At 34.2% G+C, this 24,939-nt stretch overlaps 1 protein-coding gene across 1 annotated transcript in view; it reads left to right on the forward strand.

Moving 5' to 3' along the window:
* EPC2 (enhancer of polycomb homolog 2) overlaps positions 1 to 24,939 on the forward strand; it is a 129,667-nt gene that overhangs the window by 100,095 nt on the left and 4,633 nt on the right. The window contains exons 5-11 of the mRNA XM_044768958.2: positions 5,806 to 5,954; positions 6,751 to 6,883; positions 9,005 to 9,196; positions 13,118 to 13,207; positions 14,452 to 14,597; positions 14,707 to 15,050; positions 24,085 to 24,221. Coding sequence (XP_044624893.1) covers positions 5,806 to 5,954; positions 6,751 to 6,883; positions 9,005 to 9,196; positions 13,118 to 13,207; positions 14,452 to 14,597; positions 14,707 to 15,050; positions 24,085 to 24,221 — 1,191 coding nt within the window. The remainder of the gene's footprint in view (positions 1 to 5,805; positions 5,955 to 6,750; positions 6,884 to 9,004; positions 9,197 to 13,117; positions 13,208 to 14,451; positions 14,598 to 14,706; positions 15,051 to 24,084; positions 24,222 to 24,939) is intronic.

Below are 24,939 nucleotides of genomic sequence, written 5' to 3' on the forward strand. Positions count from 1 at the left end.
GACATATTTTCTAGCTCTCTTCACTGACAGGGTCTAGAAGCAATGACACTCAGTAGCAGTGGGCATGCTAGCATGTAGATGATTTTAAATACCATTTTCTGTTAAAAGGAACCAGGCCTCCTTAGAAAAATGGTTGATTCCAGTTCTGGGGCTGGAAAAGTATAAAGATAAGCTTGGAACATTCTGCTTTGCCAGAAAATAAGAATGTGATTGACGAATGTTGGAGCCGTGTTAGAAAACCTCAGGAGCTATCTTGAAGGGGGACTCCACTGATCAGATGTAGGAAAGTTTGAGTGTCAAAATAAATAAAGAGAGTAGTGGCTTATAACCCTTGAAGTAAAGTAATCTATGAGTCGATACCTATATAAATGGATGGATGGATGGATAAATGGATGATTGATAGATAGATAAAAGAGAAGGGAACACTTTTCTTTACAGTAGATTTCCAACTTATAAATGTCAGTGGAATGATGCAGTTTGAAAATCATCATTTTGCAACCACCATAGTAGTAATTGTTCCAGGCAAAAGTTAGGATCGATGGATATTAAACTAATGGGGAGAAATTTGATGAGGAACAAGATACTTAAGTAGTCCCACAGCCGGATGGAAACTAGACTTTTAGTGGTGAACACAATGCAGTCTATACAGAAGCTGAAATATAATAATGTACACCTGAAATTTACACAATGTTATAAACCAATGTGACCTCAATAAGATAATTTTTTTAAAAAAGGAAAAATAGTAATTTGACTAGAGAAACCTGGTAGATACCATCTTAAGTGATCAAAGTTAGCATCAGCACTAATGGGACAAATAGTTAAATGCCCATCATTTAACCCCCGATATAATGAGACAGGGACGTAATATCACTTCTGTGATAGTCCTCCCAAAAATACATAACCTGAATTTAATCATGGAAAAACATCAAAGAAACTCAAATTGAGGAACGTTATACAAAAATAAATGCCTCTACTCTTTAAAAATGACAAGGTCATGATCACCATAGAAAGACAGGGGAACTATTCCAAATTATAGAAGATTAAAGAGACATGACAATTAAATGCAATTTTAATCCTGAGTCAGATCCTTGACCAGGAAAAATAATTTCTTTTTTTTTACTTTTTATTAAGATTATGACAGTTTACAACCTTGTGAAAATTCAGTTGTAGATTGTTGTCAGTCTTGTTGTAGGTGCACCACTTCACCCTTTCTGCCCACCCCCACACCCCCCTTTCCCCTGGTAACCATCAGTCAGTTCTCTTTGCATGTTTAACTTCCACCTATGAGTGGAGTCATACAGAATTTGTCTTTCTCTGTCTGGCTTATTTCACTTAACATAATACCTTCAAGGTCCATCCATGTTGTTGTGAATGGGACTATTTTATCCTTTTTTATGGCTGAGTAGTATTCCATTGTATATATATACCATATCTTCTTTATCCAGTCATCTGTTGATGGGCACTTAGGTTGCTTCCATGTCTTGGCTATTGTAAATAATGCTGCGATGAACATAGGGGTGCATGGGACTTTTGGAATTCTGATTTCAAGTTCTTTGAATAGATACCCAGTAGTGGGATGGCTGGGTCATATGGTATTTCTGTTTTTAATTTTTTGAGAAATCTCCATACTGTTTTCCATAGTGGCTGCACGAGTTTGCATTCCCACCAACAGTGTATGAGGGTTCCTTTTTCTCCACAACCTCTCCAACATTTGTCACTTTTTGTTTTGGATATTTTTGCCGTTCTAACAGGTGTAAGGCGATATCTTAGTGTAGTTTTGATTTGCATTTCCCTGATGATTAGTGATGATGAGCATCTTTTTATGTGTCTATTGACCATCCGTATATCTTCTTTGGAGAAATGTCTATTCATGTCCCCTGCCCATTTTTTGATTGGGCTGTTTGATTTTTTTGTTGTTGAGTTGTGTGAGTTCTTTATATATTATGGAGATTAACCCTTTGTCAGATATATAACTTGTAAATATTTTTTCCCAGTTAGTGGGTTGTTTTCTTGTTTCAATCATGTTTTCCCTTGCCTTGAAGAAGCTCTTTAGTTTGATGAAGTCCCATTTGTTTAGTCTTTCTGTTGTTTCCCTTGTCTGAGAAGACATGGTGTCCAAAAAGGTCCTTTTGATACTGATATCAAAGAGTGTACTGCCTATATTCTCTTCTAGAAGGCTTATGGTTTCAGGTATAATCTTTAGGTCTTTGATCCAGTTTGAGTTTATTTTTGTGAATGGTGAGAAAGAATGGTCAATTTTCGTTCTTTTACATCTGGCTGTCCAGTTTTCCCAGCACCATTTGTTGAAGAGACTTTCTTTTCTCCATGGTAGGCCCTCAGCTCCTTTGTTGAAGATTTGCTGCCCACAGATGTGTGGTTTTATTTCTGGGCTTTCAATTCTGTTCCATTGATCTGTGCACCTGTTTTTTGTACCAGTACCATGCTGTGTTGATTACTGTAGCTTTGTAGTATGTTTTGAAGTCAGGGATTGTGATGCCTCCAGCTTTGTTCTTTTTTTCTCAGGATTGCTTTAGCAATTCAGGGTCTTTTGTTGCCCCATATGAATTTTAGGATTCTTTGTTCTGTTTCTATAAAGAATGTTATTTGGATTCTGATTGGGATTGTGTTGAATCTGTAGATTGCTTTAGGTAGTATGGACATTTTAACTATGTTTATTCTTCCAATCCATGTGCATGGAATGTTTTTCCATCTCTTTACGTCATCATCAATTTCTTTCAGGAAAGTCTTGTAGTTTTCATTGTATAAGTCTTTCACTTCCTTGGTTAAATTTACCCCAACGTATTTTATTCTTTTTGTTGCAATTGTGAATGGGATTGTGTTCTTGAGATCTTTTTCTGTTAGTTCCTTGTTAGAGTATAGAAATGCTACTGATTTATGTATGTTGATTTTATACCCTGCAACTTTGCTGTAGTTGTTGGTTATTTCTAATAGTGTTCCAATGGATTCTTTGGGGTTTTCTATATATAAGTTCATGTCGTCTGCAAACAGCGAAAGTTTCACTTCTTCATTGCCTATTTGGATTCCTTTTATTTCTTTTTCCTGCTGAATTGCTTGGAAAAAAATTGCTCTGAAAACTTGCTCGTTATTAACACATTTTAATAATAAAAATTGTTGCATTAATGTTCTTTATAACAGCAATTATATAAATATATATAGCAATTATATTTGTTGCTATAAAGAACATTAGTGGGACAATTGGTGAAATATGAATAAAATCTGTAAATTAGATAATAGTTTTCTATCAATGTTCATTTCCTGATTTCGATAATTGTACTGTGTTTATATAAGAGTTTATCATTGTTTTTAGAACATACACATTAAAGTGTTTAGCAATAAAGGGGCATTATATCTTCAATTTTTGTTGAAAATTTTTTAAAATACTACTCCTAGTAATTTATATATGTGTGTATGTCTTTATATATGTACATGTATATGTGTCGTAGTCCATTTGGGCTATTGTAACAAAAATACCATAGACTGGGTAGTCTAAACAACAAACATTTATTTCTCACGGTTCTGGAGGCTTGGCAGTCCAAAATCCAAGTACCAGCAGATTAGATATATGGTGAAGGCCCACTTCCTGGTTCATAGCTGGTCATCTTGCTGTGTCCTTACATGGTGAAGTGGACAAGAGAGTTCTGTGGGGTCTTTTTTATAAGGACACTAATCCATTCGCAAAGACTCCACCCTCATGACCTAATCACCTTCCAAAGGCCCCACCTCCAAATACCATCACCTTAGGGAGTTAGGATTTCAGCATATGAATTTTCAGGGCACACAGACATTCAGTCCATAACAATGTGTGTATACATACATGTGCATGTAAATGTAAAATATTAACCTTTGTGGAATTGGGATGAAGACATATGGGGGAATTCTTTATACTATTTTTGTAACTTTTTTGTAAATCTGAAATTATTTCAAGAGTAGAAATGACAGGGCTGAGGAAAGGAAAAATTAGGAAGGGTAGTTAATTTGGGCGTAAAGCAAGCAGGAAATGAACGAGTAAGACAGGACAGAAGCGCATAGTCCAAGAGGAACACTTAGTGAAGAGGGGGGCAATCTTAAAAGGTTCTGGTGGACTTTTGAATAACTTTTGAGTGTTGTTCAGCTGGCATGTAGCCTTATATTTTGAATCTGTATGTTTCTCATTCTTATTAGACTTCAAACCTTTTGAGGATAGGGGACATGTACAATACCCTGCACAGAGTGAGCACTTTAGTATTTGCTGTTGATAATGTTAATTTTTTTCAGTTGGGAGGTTTTATTGCTGCCTGTTTACCAAAAAAGAAATTTGCTTAAAACCATGTTTTAGATTTTTGTCTTTTGTCACATAGTACTTACTGAAGGGGAAAAAAAGATTAATTTCCTTTTGGTAAGATAAAAGGATGACCTATTAACATAGCATTTTTAAATATTCAGTATGCAGTAGCTTATTGAGACTTAGTTTAGGTCATGTTTTTTAGGTGATGATTAATTTTCAAATACAGGAAACAATATACAAAAAAAAGAGCAAAACTTTCATTTTTTTCTGAAGTTTTATTTTCTGTTTTATAATCATTTAATATGAAACCTGGCTGTCTTCAGGTTCTTTCTCATGTCATATTGCATTATTAACTCAAAGATGGAAAGATTGCTTAATGAGGGGTGGTAGTGGTCTATTTTTAAATAAATAGTTCCATGCCTAATATAAAGTAAGCATTCTGTGACTATTTGATTGAACAAAATATTTTATATTAACAGTAACTTTTATATGCAGATAGATGCTGCTGATTACAACCCAGCCTTCTCTAGTTATTAAAAGGACTTTCACTCTGTGAGTGAGTTCAAGTTACTTCTTATACTTCAAAGTAAAAGCTTCTTAACAAGTCTCTGAAATTCAGAATTTTCACTAAATCTCTTTTATGCTCTGCAATGAGGTCTTATTGCACTGAATCATCATAATCCCATTCCTTGAGATCTTTCGTATTCCTACTTTCAGTTTTATATCTGAGTTTCTGAAGTGAAGGTTTGCTTGTCATTGTGAATGTTTACATTGTCGTATATTGACAGTGTTCCAGCTCCCAGTTACAGAGCTGAATGGATGCATAGAGACTCATTTTGGCTATTTTTAGGCAACCTTGATTTGACAGATCTGTTTCTCTGTCATTGGAAAATACCTTGCTACAATATGAATGGACTACATTTTCTGATACACTAGGTGTTATTTCAGGCAGACTTTAAAAAATTTGTTTACATTGGAATTATCCCTTCTATGTCATTCAATCTTTTTAACAGCTGGCTATGGTTTTTTCTGAATATTTATTGAGAGATATTTGCTTGTACTTTTTTTTTTCAAAGGCTGGCTTCTGAGCTAACATCTGTTGCTAATCTTCTTTTTGGGGTTTTTTCCTTCTTCTTCGTCTCCCCAAAGGCCCCAGTAGATAGTTGTATATTCTAGTTGTAGGTCCTTCTGATTGTGCTATGTGGGGTGCCACCTGAGCATGGCCTGAAGAGCAGTACCATGTCCATGCCCAGGCTCCGAACCTGCGAAACCCTGGGCCACTGAAGCAGAGCACGCAAACTTAACCACTCAGCCATGTGGCCAGCCCCCTATTTGTTTGTACTTTTAATTTAAGAGTTAAATAAGTAGGTTGTCTTATGTAGTTGCTGTTAGGTGATTTAACATTTTTTAGCATTTTGCTTTTATAGAATGAATTTGGGTCTGATAAGATTTTATGGAATGAAGCTTAAAATATGGATAATTGCATTAATTGTTTATTCTTCTAAAATTATTTTCAATAGAATCGTAAGAATGATGAAGCCTCCTATGAAAAGATGTTGAAACTGAGACGAGAGTTTAGTAGAGCCATAACAATTTTGGAAATGATTAAGAGAAGAGAGAAAACAAAACGTGAATTATTGCACTTAACCTTAGAAGTTGTGGAAAAAAGGTAACATTACTGCTATGGCATACTGGTAGCAGCTTTAGCCAAATGATGGACAAAATATAACCAGATGAGATATATATATCCACCCTAGGCTTTAAAACAGTTGAAATTGATTCTCTAACAGAACCTACATTTTTTGAAGAATTGTGGTTACTAGGGTCTTTTTAGTCAGATTGTTACCCATTTGGATTGCAAATTTGGGGGATATTTTTGTATGTAGTCTGGATCCTCTAATTCACTGATTTTTTTTTTTTCAGAATCATTGAATTTTATTTAGAAAAGAATTTAGAGATCATTTTATCCAATTTTCTATGGTTTCTATTGAATAAAATTTGAGGGAAATGAATGTTTAATAGATTCTATTTTCTGAGTAGTTAGAAAACATTGTTTCAGTGCATTTTGAAAATTTTTACAAAACAATTACATTCTATAATGTAATAGTCCTTTTCCTGCATAATTAAATGGACTATACTAAACCTAACAGAATTTTGTGTGATTACTGAAGTAAATATTGTAAACATCATTTCCCAGTGTTGGAAAATATAAAATATATAAGAAATTTGTCTTCTGTTTAACTTAGAGATTTGAGTTTGTTTTTTGTTTGTTTGTTTTGTTTTTCGCTAAATGCCAAACATGAGCTTCTTTGTTCCTGTAAATTTTCTCTTTTAAGAATAATCTGATTAATTGTTGCTCCATTTGATTACTGGTGTTCCAATTAATTGGGGTACCGTTGACTTTTCTTTCTCTTCTTTATTTTTAAACTATGTAACATTTTCTTATATGTTGTTACCTCTTCAAGATATCACTTGGGAGACTATGGTGGTGAAATCCTTAATGAAGTGAAAATCAATAGATCAGAAAAAGAGTTATATGCCACTCCAGTGACTCTTCATAATGGAAATCATCACAAAGTCCAAGAATGTAAAACTAAGGTGAATATCCTCTGGGGAGAAGCATGTATGGTAATATTGATCAGAAAATTATTGGTTTCTGCTGTTGTCTTATAATAGTTTGGTTAAAGAAGAAAGTAATTAAGATGTATGAAGTTCTTACTATTTGCCAAGCACTTTTTTAGAAATTTTTACGTACATAGAGACTCATTAATCCTTATAACAGTGCTTTGAGATAGATTTTTACCTCTATGTGACTTCTAGATCCTATAGCTGTTAAGTGGCAGCTTCAAGATTTGAATCCAGGTCTAGCACCAAAGACCATATGCTTTCCACTATGCTTCTGCTTCCCTAGTGAATAGAGGTAAAGTTCAGTTATTATTACTAGCCTTAGCAAATTCTGCATTGTAGTGGTAGGCATCAAAATCTAAAATTAAACCTTTGTTCATTGAGACTATTGAAAGTTATTCTTATTGTCATCACCATTGCCAGAACCAGCATTTACCAATTGCTAACTTGAGTGATTTGAAAAAGTTTTCTAATACCTAGATCATAATTTCTTCCTAATAAAGAGCCAGACTCAGTGATTACTTTAGTCTCTTAAGCTAAAGAATTATATTTATTCAGTATTCACTTGGTACATAAAAGTATTCAACTGAAATATACAAAAATTACTAAAACTCTTAATTTCAGGAATTTAGATTTAAGTAAGACACAGTAATGACTGAAGCATTTAGATGGAGCTTTACTATGTAGCAAGATTTAAAAAGTCACTTAGGGTGTTTGTGGAAAATTCATCTTTTAAAAATGTACATAATCCTCATTTTTCATGGGTTTATTCTTAAAGGTCAAGGAAGAATATGGAGTGGGAAGACTCCTCTTTTGTTCAACTCATGTCGATTCAAAGTTCTTTCTTATTTATCACAGGCATCTAGCCCACCTACCTGATTCCCTTTAAATCACACTTGCCTCTGTAGTCAAAAACATTATCAGTGCAAGAAATGTTGTTTGTAAGGTATTTTTTAAAATCCGCATTATATAAATCAGTGCTTTTTCTAGGCATGTGATTGGTAGGCATAGAACCTGAAAATCTCAACCCAAAATTGTTGACGGAATCAGTCTTAGAGATATGGTTGCATTCATTGTTGCTCTACCCCATTACACGTAGTTAACTATGTTTACTTTGTCACACATGCCACCATAAAATATAGGTAGTTTTTAAGAAGTTGAGGTTTTCTTTTCAATGTCGTAGCTGTACCCATTGTATGAAACTGTTTATATCTCACTAAATAATTGGGCTTAAAATTTAAGCAACATTTTCATCGTGTGTACCATTTTTGACCCTAAAGTAGTTTTAACAAAAATCTGGGCTACATGGGGAAATGTATAACTTCCTAAATATTTTTACACTTTCATATTACTTGTACTTTGGTGCTTAGAAAGTCATTTTTAAACTTTTTAAAGTGGTAGATCTCTATTTATTAAAAAGAAGTACCAGTATGTTAAAACAGATACACACGGAGCTACTCTGTTGAGGGGAGGCAGGGGGCTGGAAACCTACCCTTGTCAGTTAGTCTTTTTGCCAGGTGGCCCCTCAAGTACGACCACTGAACTCTGGGGTACTTAAGAACAGTTTGAGTATTGTTCAACTGAGGCAGTAATTATACAGTCTAAAAATTAAAGGTTTTTTCTAGTTATCTTTTTTTCTCAAAAACACTACTACATATAGACATTTTTAAAAGTTGGAAATAAGGTTAGAAATGGATTTATAATATAGTTTGTTATTTTAAAAATAAAGGTGATTTTAAATTTTCATCATTAATTAATACAGTGGCTTTAAGTAAAATTCAGATTGACTTTAAATATTTTTTAAATGCTGGATTGCATAGTAATAGAGTAGTATTTTAAAATCACTAACATCTTAGTTTAAGTATTAATAACAATATATAAAGCAAATTTAAGTACCATAATTATTTTTCATAACTTGCAGAAAGTAAAACATTTTTCAATTTATGATCACGTAATAACTTTTGCGTATTAAAAACAGTAAATAAATCACCTCCTGGGTAAAAATGTATGTTTTTCAAAAAGCAGTATAGTTTTTCATAATCTAAAATTATTTTCATTTTTTCCTTTTGGGGGAAAAATCGTCATGTAAAACAGCATCCGCATCATTTGTCTTTGAAAGAAGACGCTTCTGATGTGGTTCGTCAAAAGAAGAAGTACCCAAAGAAGCCTAAAGCAGAGGCTCTGATAACATCTCAGCAACCCACTCCTGAGACGTTGCCTGTGATCAATAAGAGTGACATTAAGCAATATGACTTTCACAGCTCAGATGAAGATGAATTTCCACAGGTGCTTGTTTTAAAACTATTTTCAAAACATTTCCTTCCAGTCTTTTACATTGCTATATTTTAAAACGTAATTGACATCTTAAAGTTTTGATTCTTGTTTTCTTCACCTAATGTTATAGCATAAACATTTTCCATATTATTTAGTAGCCATTAAAATGGTATTTACTTTCTTTTATTTCCTGTCCATCAGTTCGATAGAATTTATTCTATTGTGGAGCATTTAGGTGGATTTCAGATTTCCCTTTATAAAAATGAGCATCTCTGTCTTTTCCCTCTGTATTTAAAATAGTTTATTAGAAATGGAATTACTGAACTAAAGATTAGCAATATTTTAAGACATTTAATACATAATTGTAAATATTCACCAGCAGTAATTCCATTTTTACCATATTCCACCAGCATTGTATTTTATAGTGTAAATTTTACTAATTTATTTGGAAATAACTATTTGTTTCTAAAGAAGATTTAGAATTGATTCCAGCTTTAACTTGTGAAGATAATCCTTTGATTTATATTAAACAGTTTTATAGCAAAGTGTTTACAGTTTTATAATCCTGATCTTACTTTCATAAGTGCTATTTTTAAAATAAGATCTGTTTTAGTATATTAAAGGATCAAATTTTAAAAATATTGCTTAGCATCTGATCTAGCAATAGCCTGTTTTTTCTTTTCTATATGGTATAGTTAATCTAAAGCGAATACTGTAACAAACAAGCTTTATCGTATTTGATTTACTTAAAAAAATTTTTTTTAAACTAATATCACAGATATGTTTGGAAGCAAGACCGTTTATAAAACACTTTATTGTTATAACCGTTTAAAACCTGGAGTTTCCATAAAATGTATCCCCTGTGGCTAGATTGTATTATTTTTACTTTTTTGTCATTGATTTAGTTTTTATACCCCAGATACTATTTTAGCATTCACATGCATTGTAACAAATGCACAAAGATGTGTTTAATTTAGTGTGCTCTTGAAAAGGACTTAGATGAAATCATTCGTTACGTTTGTCAGAGTATCATCTGGTTAGACTCAGGCAAGGCTCTGAATAGCCATAGGATGTTAGTTAGATGACATTTTGAAGGAATAAGAGAAGTAGTATCCTAGCAAATAATAGTTTTCCAGATAGCACGTGTAGGGAAGGGCTCTAGGCGGAGAAAACAGCATATTAGAGGGAACTGCTAGCAGTTTGGCATTGCTGGACCGTAAAACACAAAGGGGAAGAGAGGGTGAACAGAATGATGCCTAGAGTAGTAGCCAGTATTATACATACTGGGAAGTTACTACGGAATTTTAAGTAAGAGTATGATATGGTTAGAGAAATTTATGTATAATATCCTTGTATTGGTGGTACTAATGAGAGTTTATGAAGTTTTGGTATACATTCCCAGCTGTTTAAAAATGACACCATGGGGGGGGGCACAGAGGGGGAAGTGGTGTACCCACAACATGACTAACAAAAATGTACAACTGAAATCTCACAAGGTTGTAATCTATCATAACATTAATAAAAAAAAAAGAAAAGAAAAAGAAATGACAGCATGGGGGGCCAGCCTGGTGGCGTAGCGCTTAAGTTTGCACGCTCTGCTTCAGAGGCCCAGGGTTCACCAGTTCAGATCTGGGCATGGACCTACACGCTGTTTATCAAGCCGTGCTGTGGCAGATGTCACATATAAAATGGAGGAGGGTGGGCACAGATGTTAGTTCGGTGCCAGTCTTTCTCAGCAAAAGTGGGGATTGGTGGTGGACGTTAGCTCAGGGCTAATCTTCCTCCAAAAAAAAGAAGAAAACAAAACAAAAGAATGATGCCATGGAATGCTATGTCCTGTAGAAACTTTTCTTATTGCTAGAATCAGTCCACTTTGCCTGATAGTAGGGAACACTGAGCATACTAGTCATATATTATTTCTCATCCATTAAGGGGTCTTTATTTTTGTTCTAAATTCTTATGTTTATTCATGTAGTCCCCACCTCCCATCCCCATGTGAAAATTGCATTGTGAAACTTTTAGGTTCCTCAGAGTCCTTGTACTAGGTCTTTCACAACCCTCATTAATTTTTATAATGGTATCCCCACGTTGATAAAGAGTAAGTAAACATTTACCTATAGTTGGACATCATTCAGTCAGGCAGCTATTTAGAATGTAGCTCTTACAAAATCAGAATTTTATTGCTAAAAATATAAAATAATCATATGCTTCTACTTTGTCCAATAAACAAGGAACAAGGGAATAGGGAGCCTTAAGAGAATAAACATTTTAACCAGACATATCCAACTGGTTTTGCAGCGGAGCAGAACTAGAAACCCTGTCTCTTGATCATGCTTCTGATTCTCCTAACATCAGCTTGCTTCCTGTGTCTCAGACTAAATCCTGGAATGCACTACTGGGGAATGGTGGTCAGGAGGAAGGAGTGGTTTACTTTATGCAAAGAATTTCTCAGACTTTGTGACACTTCCTGTGTGTATTTCAGAAGAGGTAGATGATTTGCAATGGAACCAAAGTATAAAATTCACATTTGGGATTTCCTTTCAGATTTCAGGTTTGGGACTTAATTCCCCAGGGAGAAGAATCAGCCCCACCTTCTGTTTCTGTGTCTCCCCCATAGGGTTGGTGGAGGTACATTGGAACCTCAAACAAATGCTTTTCTCCCCTGGATGACCCTGCTTGGTGGTAGTTAGCACAGTTTGGAAATAATGTGGAGAAAAAACATTTTTCCTCTCAAACTAGGAAGAGAGGGATTTGTGAGGTTCAAAAATTTGCAAGTAAATATGGTTAAGCCAGTGTTGTCAGAAAGAGAGATGCACACCAAAGTGAAATTGAGAGACAACTGAAACTTAAGTACCAAACTTTTTTTTTTTAATTTTAACCATTATGGGTAGAGAATTATCTAAACTATATTATTTCCCTGCTATATCAGAGTCTATTTGTATTTCATTTAATCTGTTTTTGATGACATTTATAGAGTATGCTATAATGTATCAGTGCTGCACTAGGGATCCATTCAGATTATATCAGGATATTTGACCTAATATCACATGGTCCCAGGCAGGATGCTTTTTCTTTCTTTTTTACCGAGGAAGATTAGCCCTGAGCTAACATTGGTGCCCATCTTCCTCTATTTTATATGTGGGATGCCACCACAGCATGGCTTGATTAGTGGTGCATAGGTCTGCACCCAGGATCCAAACCTGTGAACCCCAGGTCGCTGAAGTGCAGAGCACACAAACTTCACCACTATGCCCCTGGGCTGGCCCCAGAATGCTTTTTAATATGTGACAGCTCTTTAAAAGTCCTTGTTTATTCTTTTGCTGTCAGATTTTGGGCTTATCACTTCTCCCTGCAGCCAGTCTGCTTACATTTAGCAAATCTTCTTGCCTCTTCTAATTTTCTGCTTCTGATCTGCTAAGTTTAAAAAGTGATTTTTAAAAAATGGTTGTGGAAATAAGGGACTCCCCTTTGAGTGAAATGTATGATATTTATGGCTGCGGGGGGTATTACTTCCTAGTTTGGGGCTTTATTACAGAGAGGGAAAGTTATTATATAAATACATACCTACCTATAGATGATACATAACTGTCATTATAAAGTATTTATGGCCATCTGCATTATTTCTAAAATGCAAGTGGGATATATAAAAACTGTACTAATTCTTTTTTGATGTCTATAGCACTTACATGTTCAGAAGCAATTAAGCAATACCATGTGAACTTACCTGCAAAAACTTATCTATTAAAAATAATGATTTTTCACCATAGAAAATTTTTGCTAGTCTTTAAATGTTTTGGGGAATTCACTGCCACTGTGTGTAATGTAGGATTGATTTACTGTTTTGATCAGATTCTAATTTTAAACCATTACAAAGACTGATCCCTTGATTTTGGGTAACTCCTAAATGGAATGCCTCACACGTCTTTTTTCTAGGTACCGTCTCCAGCATCAGAACCTGAAGAAGAAAACGATCCTGATGGTCCCTGTGCTTTCAGGAGGCGGGCAGGATGCCAGTATTATGCTGTAAGAACTTTTTTTTTGTGTGTGGTGTTTTTGTGAACTGGAATTAACAGGTAACTGATGTCAAGGTGACTCAATCTTGATCTAAAACTGGAAAGTCCGTCAGCATTTTTTATTTAATATCCCTTATGCAGATACCAGTAAAAGATGTTCAAAGGTATTGAGACCTTTCAAAGGATATCAGAATCCTTCACATGGAAATTGATAATTCCTCATATTTTAGAAATCTAGTTTCCCTTTGGGCTTTAACTATAGCTTCAGCAGTTACGAAAATTACTCACTATATCATTGCTAGAGTTAAGTAAACCCAGAATCTCTAATTGAACCTTTCATAGCTACTGAGTGTTTATTGAAATTTGCTATTAGGCAAGCTCATATTGTATATGCAGACAAATAAGTATCAAACATAAAGGAATCATTTTTGAGCTTCCCTCATGGCAATATTTTGTCTAATAATTATATTCATAACTTTTTGACACACTTAGAAACTGCTTTGTGCAGTTCAGTCAGGTTTGGGGTAGCATTATATCAAGGAATGACCCTCATTCCCAAATGGTCAGATGAGATAGAACTGTAGAGGAATGAGGATGGTTTTCATATATGGCTTTCAGAGACCCCTTGTCTTGTTGCATTATGGTAAATGTGAACACCTACAACTTTTTCAGAGTGTGTGTTTGTATTTAATGTATGAGAGATACAGAGTTGTTTACAAGTTATGCTGATGAGAGAAAGGGGAAATTATTATGAAAAGGGGCAGAAGTGGTAAGACACAGAAAAATAGAACAGTAAAGGAAATGGGGAGGCAAAGAACTGGACTGTGTGTTCTTAAAAGTAAAGAGGAAGCATGAACTTGATCATGCCTTCTTGAAGCACACTTTTTAGTGTAAAAAAGTTCCCTTGTAGTTTATCTCAATAGAAAGTCTACATGTTACTAACTTCATTATCTCTACTTTCCTACATAAATGTTAAAAGCCATATTATTAAAGATTTGTTTCTTTTAGTATATAATATACCCTAAATGTGTTTATATTCATAAACTAAATTTAGTTTGAGTTACTTTGTGAGTGAATTTTTGATTTCAATTTTATGAAATTTTACTGGTTAAATATCATTTAAACATCAATTTTATAGTTTTATATCTAAATTTTAATTCTGCTAATTCTGTAATTACTTATTTTTATCAGGATTTAACTTTTCTTCATTCTAGATTTACTCCATGAGTTTTAATTATTTTTATTTCTTTGCAGCCTCGTTTGGACCAAGCTAACCATTCATTTGAAAATTCAGAATTGGCGGATTTGGATAAGTTGAGATACAGGCATTGCCTTACAACACTCACAGTCCCAAGAAGATGTATAGGATTTGCAAGGAGGCGAATTGGCAGAGGTGGAAGGTAAACTATTTGTTTTGACCTTGTTTTTGTTTACAAACTGGAAAGGAAGACACAGAGAAAGTGTTACTAAGTTCTTCCAGATAATACTTGGTTTCATATTGCTTTTCAGGGTCATAATGGACCGAATATCCACAGAACATGACCCAGTCCTGAAACAAATAGACCCTGAAATGCTGAATGGTTTTTCAAGCTCTTCCCACACTATAGACTTTTCTTCTAATTTCTCTCGGACCAATGCTTCCAGTAAACCTTGTGAAAATAGACTGTCACTTTCTGAAATATTAAGCAATATCAGATCATGTCGACTACAGTGTTTCCAGCCAAGGCTACTAAATTTACAGGACAGTGATAATGAAGAATGTACCTCAAGAAAACCAGGGCAGACTGTGAACAATAAAAGAGTTTCTGCAGCATCTGTAGCTTTATTGAACACCAGCAAGAATGGCATATCAGGTAAGCTGTCACTTTGTTAAAAGTATATCCTGTATTCTTTTTTCCTTAATTTTCATTATCTACTAAATACACCTTCAGGGTAAATTTTGAAAGTTTCTTTTCCTAGTCCCACTGAGGAAAGGAATTTTATCTTAACATGCTACATTTTTTTTTCCAACCTAAGAAACTAAACCCTATTATTGTGGTTCGCATTTTAACCAAAATGTCCTAACTGATATCTCTGAAACCACTGACTTATATTTTGAATGCATATGCCTGGTATGGTGACTATGTTGGCAGAATGTGTAGGGAGTTCCCTATGGGCAAGGTGGTTGGTTATAAGCTGCCAGATCATTAGAGCACGTTATTGTCTGCTTTTGTTAAAGAAAATTTTTATTTTTGTGTACTAACTTTGCTTAAGTGTAAGCATTGCTCCTCGAGAGTACCACTGAAAGCTTTCTTTCTGAAAAATGGTTTTTTAAGAGGCTCCCTATGAATAGTTTTAATTTTTGTCTGATAACTTACCTCTAATTGAGATTGGAAAGTTTTTTTCATTTTAAGAGATATTGTGCTCAAATTAATTTAATATTTCTATGACGTGTACGTTGTAAATAATGTGTAATATCTAGAGAATCTAAAGTGTAACTTTGATTTGTTTCCTTCTGCGGATTGTCTTCTCTATCTTTTTTTACATGTATACAAGTATGTTTAATTTATAAATACCTTTATAATGTATACGTTGCAAATAATACATGGTATTCAGAGACAAAACTAGATGTGACTTACACGTCTTTTCTTTCTGTAAAGCGTGTGTATTTCTAAATTATTTGCCTGGATGGTCCATTTTTACTACGCAAAGTTATTATGCTAAACTTCTTTAAAGTGATTTTAAATCATTTTAGCTTGAAATTTGGTCTCAGTAGTGTTCAGTCTTTTTTAGTTACTGAACTGCTTATTTTCAAACTTGACTTACACATTTATCTGTTTAAAGGTTGTAATGGAAAATTGGATTTGTTTGAATGATTGGAAGTTGGCATATCATTTCTCCAAATTACTTGGTTAATTTTCTCCTAAACGAACTTAAGTAAGGAAAATGGCATCCCATTATATAAAGTTCATGGGTCTGTGAAGTTTAGTGAGCTTTTGAAGCTGAAATGGATAAATACTTAATATGACTTGAGGTGGCAGGATCCTTTGAAATCTAAAGATAGTAGGAAATTGGGGCCAGCCGGGTGGTGCAGCGGTTAAGTTCCCACATTCTGCTTCGGTGGCCTGGGGTTCGCCCGTTCAGATCCTGGATGTGAACATGGCACCCCTTGGCAAGCCACGCTGTGGCGGGTGTCCCACATATAAAATAGAGGAAGATAGGCACAGATGTTAGCTCAGAGCCAGTCTTCCTCAGCAAAAAGAGGAGGATTGGCAGCAAACGTTAGCTCAGGGCTAATCTTCAAAAAAAAAAAAGTAGAAAGTTGATGAATATTAGGTCAGATCCTTTTTTCAGCCAACTCTGAGATATTATTCAAATTATTTAACTGAATTGGAATTCCTGAACCAAAAATTACTCAAAATAATTTTTGCCAAAAAGAGAGTTTAAAAACATCATATATAGGCATTTATAATTGGATTTGATCATACGTTGAGTTTCTTCTCTATCAGTGAACACCATACCAAAAAAAGGGTTTTAATATGTTCCTTCTCAACTTGAACATAGCCAATATTTACAGCTTTCTAGTGAACATTCTCAAGAAACTCCAGATCTATTTGACTTGGCTCCTTCCAGAAAATGTATATATGTTGCAGATGTTATTGTATCATCAATACTCTACATATATTGATCCAGAATGTAACTTAAATAATTCCATAAAAATCAGCTCTAGAATTTTATAGCACTACCGTACATCAGCATAAAATAATCATTTAAAATATTATCTTAGGGAGGCCAGGCCGGTGGCATAGTAGTTAAGTTGTGTCTTCTGCTTCGGTGGCCCAGGGTTTGCAGGTTCAGATCCCAGGCACGGATCTGGTACCACTCATCAAGCCACACTGTGGCAGCGTCCCACATAAAATAGAGGAAGATTGGTGCAGATGTTATCTCAGCGACACTCTTCCTCACACACACAAGGAATATTATCTTAGGGATGCATGCACTTCTCAGGGAACTTAAATCACAAATGTGTGATGGTAACATCATAGACAAAAAGATTGTTTTGTTTTTGCTTTTTCCCCGACCATCACAAAAAAGCAGTCTTTCTGGTCTGTGTAATTTTTCCTGCCTTATATTTTTTAGCACTCTCAAATAGTGCCATTTCTTTCTTCCTTTGAAACATTTCAAGGCTTAAGCAACAACTAAGCTATATTAGAATCAGTGTTTTTAAATCATCTTTCAAATGTATATTTAACTATTTGCTACTAGAGTAAAGGATTTTGTTTGGAATTTTTCTTCTCTGCTGACTATGACCCTCTAGTCCTTGTGGCCACAAGGTTTTTTGTTTTTAACAAATATCTTTTGTTTCGAAATATTACACATGGGTGTGTAAAAACATAATGAAACAAACCTTTTAACAGCATTTTTGTAAACAATCAGAACACTGACAATTTTAAGTACCCATATTTGTACCAATAATATTCACTACATAGTTTTCTCAGTTCTGCTTAGATAATTTTAAGTAGATTCAGTTACAATTTAGTAAATATTGGTAGAAATTCCTTCTTCTACTTAAACAGAAGGATGTAGGAGTTTTTGGAAAGTTCCATTTTTATATTTGATGGGCATATACAAAACTATTGAATCCTCATATATTTGGTTTCTTTTAACCTGTGGGTCTTTAACACTTTTGCTCCTGGTTATTCTTGGTGGACTTGATCATGAGTATTTGTGTCTTGAAGAGTAACAAGACTGACGCAGGTCCATGTTTTCATCTGGCAGAAAGTGTCACTGAGCTCAACAAATTAAAGCAGTGAATTTTTTGTTTCACAGCTGGGAAAGCCCAGCAAATAAAGGGTTTAATTAGAAATAGGAATCTAAAACACTTGACAGTGATATTTATTTGTATCACAAGTTCCTTAGTTCTTAAAAAAACTTGAACTTGAGGGCTATTGGGAAAGAATTTTCGTATTTTTGTGTTATTAATAACCCAGTTAATGTTTTTGAAGTCAAAATCCGTGTGTCCTAAATATATTCTAATTATTATTTTCAATATCATACTTAAAAGACTTAAACTGAAATGTGTGTCCTAGGTATTAGAAGAAATAAAACTAAGACTTCATTTTAATGCAGGGAGACATTGTCTTTATTAACTATTAAGTGAAATAAAGACATATCTTCTTGGGGCTGGCCCAGTGGCAGGGTGGTTAAATTCATGTGCTCCACTTCAGCAGCCCGGTGTTTGTGGGTTTGGATCCTGGGCACAGACCTACAGCACTCATCAAGCTGTGCTGTGGCGGCATCCCACATACAAAATGGAGGAAGACTGGCACAGCTATTAGCTCAGGGCCAGTCTTCCTCAAGCAAAAAAAGAGGAAGATTGGCAACAAATGTTAGTTCAGGGTTCAATCTTCCTCACCAAAAAAAAAAAAAAAAAAGTACATCTTCTTAATTGAAAAATTCTACTCAAAGTATAGAAGCAGGACAGCGAGAGGAAGAAGATAGAGTGGGCTGAACATGGCAAGTGAATAACCAAGGAAAATTAATCTCATAATTATTTAGGACCTATTATATGTAAAGTACTATATTAAGTGTTTGAAAGTTGCAGAGTTTTCCAAGACAATAATCCTTACCTTCAAGGAGTTTACAATACATGGAAAATATTACATTCTTTATATGAATAGATGACAAAGGTTTTAGTTATTTGAAACTGTACTATTATTTTAACCGTTCTTTTGAGGATGGTGTTCTTAAATCCAGACCTGAAGAAAATATATTTCACATCTGAAAGTAGCTTTGCTTGTTCACACTTGAAGGGCCAGATTAATTTACATTTAATCTTGGTTTTGACTAATGCATGCTTGCAAATTGACTTAGTTTTTCTTTTCTCATTTGTCTTAGTATACTGAATAGATACCAACAGCCTTTTTGACCAGCTCCAAATATCTTATTTTTACCAGTTTGTAAAATCATCACCGTTCTGGACAGTTTTCCAAGAGAAATTCCTGATTTTTAATTTCTCCAGTTTCTCTTCCCATTCTTTATTAAATTATCATAAAATGTTTGCAAGCGTAAAAGTTTTAGGATAGGTAAAACTATGCCTTAACAACTGACTGAGGTTTTCCCAAGGATTTATTTTGGGGATTAGGGTCACTTCCAAAGGTGAGAAATGGAGTCAGATTTCAGGAATTAAAGATTTTAGTTTAACTGCTAAAGGATATGCTGAAATTTTAATTGTAACTATTTAGCTTGGGTATCAAATGTTTAAATGGACCTTTCGTCTATTTTCTCTATCCTCACATCTTATTTGTTCCTCCTTCTCCATCCCCTCACCCTGTCACCTCCCATTTCCACCCAAGAAACTTATAGTTTTACAGTTTTTTCGTTAGTTTGCCTTGAGCCATGAGAGTTACGTTTTAGGATGTGTATAGACATGAACAGGTAATGTCAACTTTCAAGGATTGGAAGATTTGTCCTCAAGAGTAGCTCCAGTGGTTGACATGAACTTTTACCTGACTCTGCACTATGACCTGGAAGGTTTAAAATAGGATCCCTTTCTCCCCCATAAAGCCCTAGATCTGTTTTTTTAAAACAAATAAAAAATGTGCATATAGTTAGCATTTCTTCAATAAAGTATGTATTAAAATATGTAACAAAGACCTACCTAACAGATGAAGAAATGCTGGATAATATATTTGTTTTGACTTTTAGATCATCTCTACTACCACATCAGATGTTTTTCATTAAACTATGAAAACTTGGTCTAGGCCAGGGTTTGAAAAATTGATGTCTTCCCAAGAATACATCATGTTAGCCCACTTTGAGAAGCACTACATTAAAAGTTAAAAGACTATTTTTAAAAGGCAGACTCAAGCGCAGAAATCATATGTTCATACTCTGTTGTGAGATGGTCATCCAGAAGATCCAGAATGTGTTTCTATTAGATTTTTGTTTTAACAATAATACAAAGTTAACAAATACTTGTAACCATTTCACGTATGCTCAAGAATACTTCTGTGGGCCCAAGTTTAAGAAAGAGTGATCTAGGCTTTAGAATTATTATACTAGTGTAAAGTCTGGTGGAGATACCGAGTGTGTGTTTTTGATGGATCACTCTCAGAACATGGGAGGGAAAGGTGATAAGGGTCAGCATAGACAGACCACTGTATAGGAACCACATTCCTGAAAGATGAAGGATGAAATGAGGAATGTCTAGGACCTTTGAAAAGAGAATCGCCGTTCCAAGGATGGTGATAAGTCTTCTAAGAAAAGGTACATGGATTCATCTGAAGAATAAAGCATTCTGATAAATCCAAGACAGGTAATGAGCTAGATATATAAAAAATAGCCAGAAAGGTTAGGGGCTTTAGTGAAAAACAGACTGTTGGTTATGTACACAAAATATTTAATATTTAGAAGTGCAAGTATGTTGCTAACATACAGAACAACATATTTAGATGTATTAAAGGGAAAATTCCATAATATATATTCCTGTCTATTAGAATGTGTTACCCGGGGAGATTGGCAAACTTCTCACTTAGGGGAAGGAGTACTTCCCATCTCTCTGGAAGAATAAAATATTGCCGCCTTCATGGAACAATCAGATTTGTGGTTATTTTTAAATTGACAGGACTTGGAGGGTGGGGTAGGGTAGATTTATGACTAGCATGAATTTCACTTTTAAGCTAGCAACGTAAGAGCAACTAGTGGAAAGAACTTGACTTGGCCCTAAGCAAGAGAAACACGTTTTCTCTTTTGTTCATTTCCACTTCCCGTGTGTGCCACTACCACCCCATTACCACCCACACAACGCTGGGACCCTATCTTGTATCTAATTCCTAAACAGATGTCTTCATGCTATAACTGTATATTTTATTGCTTACCTCTTGATGACTCAAAGTCCTCATGTATTTTAATGCTTGCCTCTTGATGATTCAAAGTCAATATAAGAAATAAATCTCTTATGGACGTATTTCAATAATTTATTAAAGTAAAAATAATTAGTGGAGAAGGTGCTTTCAATCAAATTACCTGTCTACCAGTAAGTTAACCCTGTGAATGGCGATTCAATACTGTCTCTGTGCCATTAAAATTGTCATTTCTTACCATTCACTTACCATTCACCCTAACAAAATGAAAGATCAGTTAGAAAAGGTGTTTTGTATGTGTTCCAATTTTATGTCACCATTACTAATTGCTATTTTTGTCTAAAGAATTGAAATAATACCAAACAATGCTCTAGAAAATTCTGAATGAGCAACATCAGCTTGTGTCAAGCACAAAATGCTTTATAGTAAAGAGAGAGCTAGATATCAAGAATGTATATAACATACTGAGCTTGAGGTGAGGGGGAAGAGAAAAAAATGAATATAATGTTTTTAAAGCATTTCCATATTCTAGAATTTATATCAGTGTTTATATCATAGATGAGTGATTATATAAGTTTCTATCAGTGATTCTCAACCAGTAATGGGATCAGGGATGAGATTTTTGGTATCAAAGTCAGCCTAAGTTTATAAAGGTTGGGAAACACTGACCCCTAATTAGAATAATTTAGATTGAGTCTTGGTTGGGATTTTATGAGTTTTCTACGGGGAAAAAGATGGGGTTCCTGAGTAAAAAAATGGTCTCAACAGGACAGGGCAATAAGTAGACAATATTTATGTATGCAAATATATAATAAGATATCCCTCCAAAACAGGCAGTTTGATCAGCATCACTTTTTAATATATACGTAAATGATCATCTGATCATAAAAACAAATAGAACACCTCTAGTTAGCAACGCTTTGTTAGCCATGGACTACCAACCATAAGTAAATTTTTAATGAAAAAAATGCGGTTTGTTCTTTCTACTAATTTAGATACATACTTTATTTCTGAATTAGTAAGATTTTCTGATTGTCTGACCTACTAGATTTTGGAAAATGAAAAGATTCTCATTATTCTAATTTCTCTCTCAATTTTGAAGTAACCACTAAAAGTATATTCTCTTTATTTGGTTTGTTCCTTACTTAAAGTTAACGACTGTGCCTCTCACATTTTCGCCACAACATAACCTGAGCTCTGGACAGCGCTGGATTGGAGGGTGGAGCATGCCAACTCCAGATTCCAAGTTCCTTTCTTTTTCATTAGTACACTCCTTATACACTCAGGACCTAAAGAGATTTATTTGGGTTTACTTGAAGATTTTCCTTTCCTGCCTTTGTATCTAATAAACTATTTTTCATCTCTTTTCCAAGGTTTTCAAACAGCTGGAAATTCGTGAATACTTCACATTTTCATTTGATTTTGAAGATTGTAAATTTAGAGTTAAAATTATTTTTTTTCATTTAAAAATAGAATACTTGCAGTGAATGTAACATGTGCAAACAAAGACATTTGATTTTGTTGGTAATTCAGTAAGATAACTAATGTGTACTTCAAAAATACAGGTAATATTAAAATTTTAGAGTGAGCACTATCATAGCCCCAGGTTTTTTAATCTTTTAAAAATAAAATTGCTATCTATGTAAGACTGTTTTCCCCTCATAGTCTAATACAAATTTTAATGATAATGTGAAAAAGAAATGAAGGCATATCTAAAGCATCCTCCACTTCTGGGGCCAAATTCCCTTGTCATAGAAAATTGACTGGCTGTACTGTGCATAACTTGATATATGTCTAATTTACCATCAAAAAATTTGTCTTCATTTCTCACTTGTCATCCTACTAGATGGAAAACTTTGCAAGGTAGTTAAGTAACCTAGGCTGAGGGTGAAGTCTCCTTTCCAAACTCCTTTAGATCATGGTGATTAGATTGCTCAATTGCATTTAAAGGTTGACTCATATCAATTGGTGTTTCTACATATGTATCTTTTCTTCCCAACTACACTGTAGGACTTCGTAGCAGGCCCCTCTTCTTAATTTATTTTTCCCTGTATTCACTCTTAACTCTTACTGCAGCTCTCTGCATCATAATAAATACTTGTTGATTGAGTGAACTAATTGGGAGAAAGAAAAGCAAGCAATAAACAAAACAGACTAAAATTATTCTAGCAGGATATGTATTCTGACATGATTTAATATTTCTTGACTTTAATAACATACTAACTTCCATGAAAACAGCTTTGTGTTCTCTAAGTTGGTTTATCAGTAATCTACTTAAATATCAATGAATGAAAGTTTATTAATATTTAAGAAAAATATTTCCTATTAGAACTTCTTCTTAGCTAATATTTTAAACAAAAGTTTTAGATGTCTTGTTTTTATTTAAAATTTTGCTGTAACATAATTGGTCACAACATAATTGATTACACCTGAAGATAACATTATATCTTTAATTTTCTGAACACTTCTCTGATTTCTGGCCCATATTTTTATAGATAGGACTTATTTTAGGAATCAAATCTGTTGGCTTAAACTATGGTCTATGGTTATGTTAGCTGAACATCTTTGTCCTCTACTCTGATTTGTAATCAGAGAAGAAAGTATTTTTCATGTCACAGATGAAAACCAGCAGTAAGATGCTCCTGTTTTCTTATTAAGGCTGTGACTTAGTCATTGTTATTATTTTCATTAATAAATCCAAGTTTCTCATTATATAGTTACCATAGCGTAGAGAATTAAGAGTGATCTCAAAGGTACTAAGTCTGAATAAATGGTAGAATCCTCATATTAGAACTATGTTATACAGTAAAAACTACTTATAGGAACTTTTCTTAGCATGTGATATTAAAAAGTCATGGATGTTAGCTTAAGCCACTTTTCCTGAAAGATTTGTCATTTTTATTGGCTTCTTTGCTGATGATATATACTGTGATTTATGATTGCTTTTCATCTAAATTATGGAATAATTTTATATTTTATTCTACTTGTGTTATTAAAAGTACTTCAAAACATACTTATTTCTGAAATTAATATCCTTTACCAGTAACAGGGGGTATCACAGAAGAACAATTTCAGACACATCAACAGCAGTTAGTTCAAATGCAAAGGCAGCAACTTGCTCAGCTTCAGCAGAAACAGCAATCTCAGCATTCCTCGCAACAGACACATCCAAAAGCACAGGTAAGCCTGTCTTTTAATCATGGTTATGTCTCTTCTTTTCTTTCATGATTAGCTAGTTGTGTTCAGTTTTAGTCAAGTCACAGAAGATAACCTTGATATTGCCACTCTTGGTTTTGGAGATCAAACCTAAGTGTCTTTTCAGTTAATTTACATAATTTTAAGTGACTAGTTTATATTTTATGAGAAGAGCAATAGAGCCAAATATGGTATTTTTAATTTAGGAAGGAAGTAACTACATCTTTTTCTGAAGGGTCATTGAGAATTTCTAGAGGTAATTAAAATCTTAGAACCATCATCCCCCCTGCACTACTCCCCCCAAAAATATGTTTTTAAGGGTATAACTTATCTAACCCCTTCTTAAACTGTGTGTTTAAGTGCTGTGTGGATGTACCCCATTGAGCTGAGAAGTAGTGCTCTGGAATTGTGCAATAAATGTAAACAGTATAGCCCCTTGCCTCTTTGAATCACATTTATCTGAAGAAAAAGATTGCCACTAGGTGAAGTTTTCCATAAGCACCATTAAGTGAAGACACTAGGGATAAGAATAAAAATACCTTATAAAACTCTAATTGCCAGAAGAAAGCAGCTTTGCCAACACTTTGTGAGCTTTGTAAGACTCATTTTGGACTTCTGGCCTTCAGAACTGTATGAGAATAAATTTCTGTTGTTTAAGTCACTAAGAACAAAGTGTAATTGAGAAGTATATTTCAAATTTGGG

Source organism: Equus asinus, chromosome 4 (genome assembly GCF_041296235.1).
Source record: "Equus asinus isolate D_3611 breed Donkey chromosome 4, EquAss-T2T_v2, whole genome shotgun sequence".
Classification (NCBI taxonomy): domain Eukaryota; kingdom Metazoa; phylum Chordata; class Mammalia; order Perissodactyla; family Equidae; genus Equus; species Equus asinus.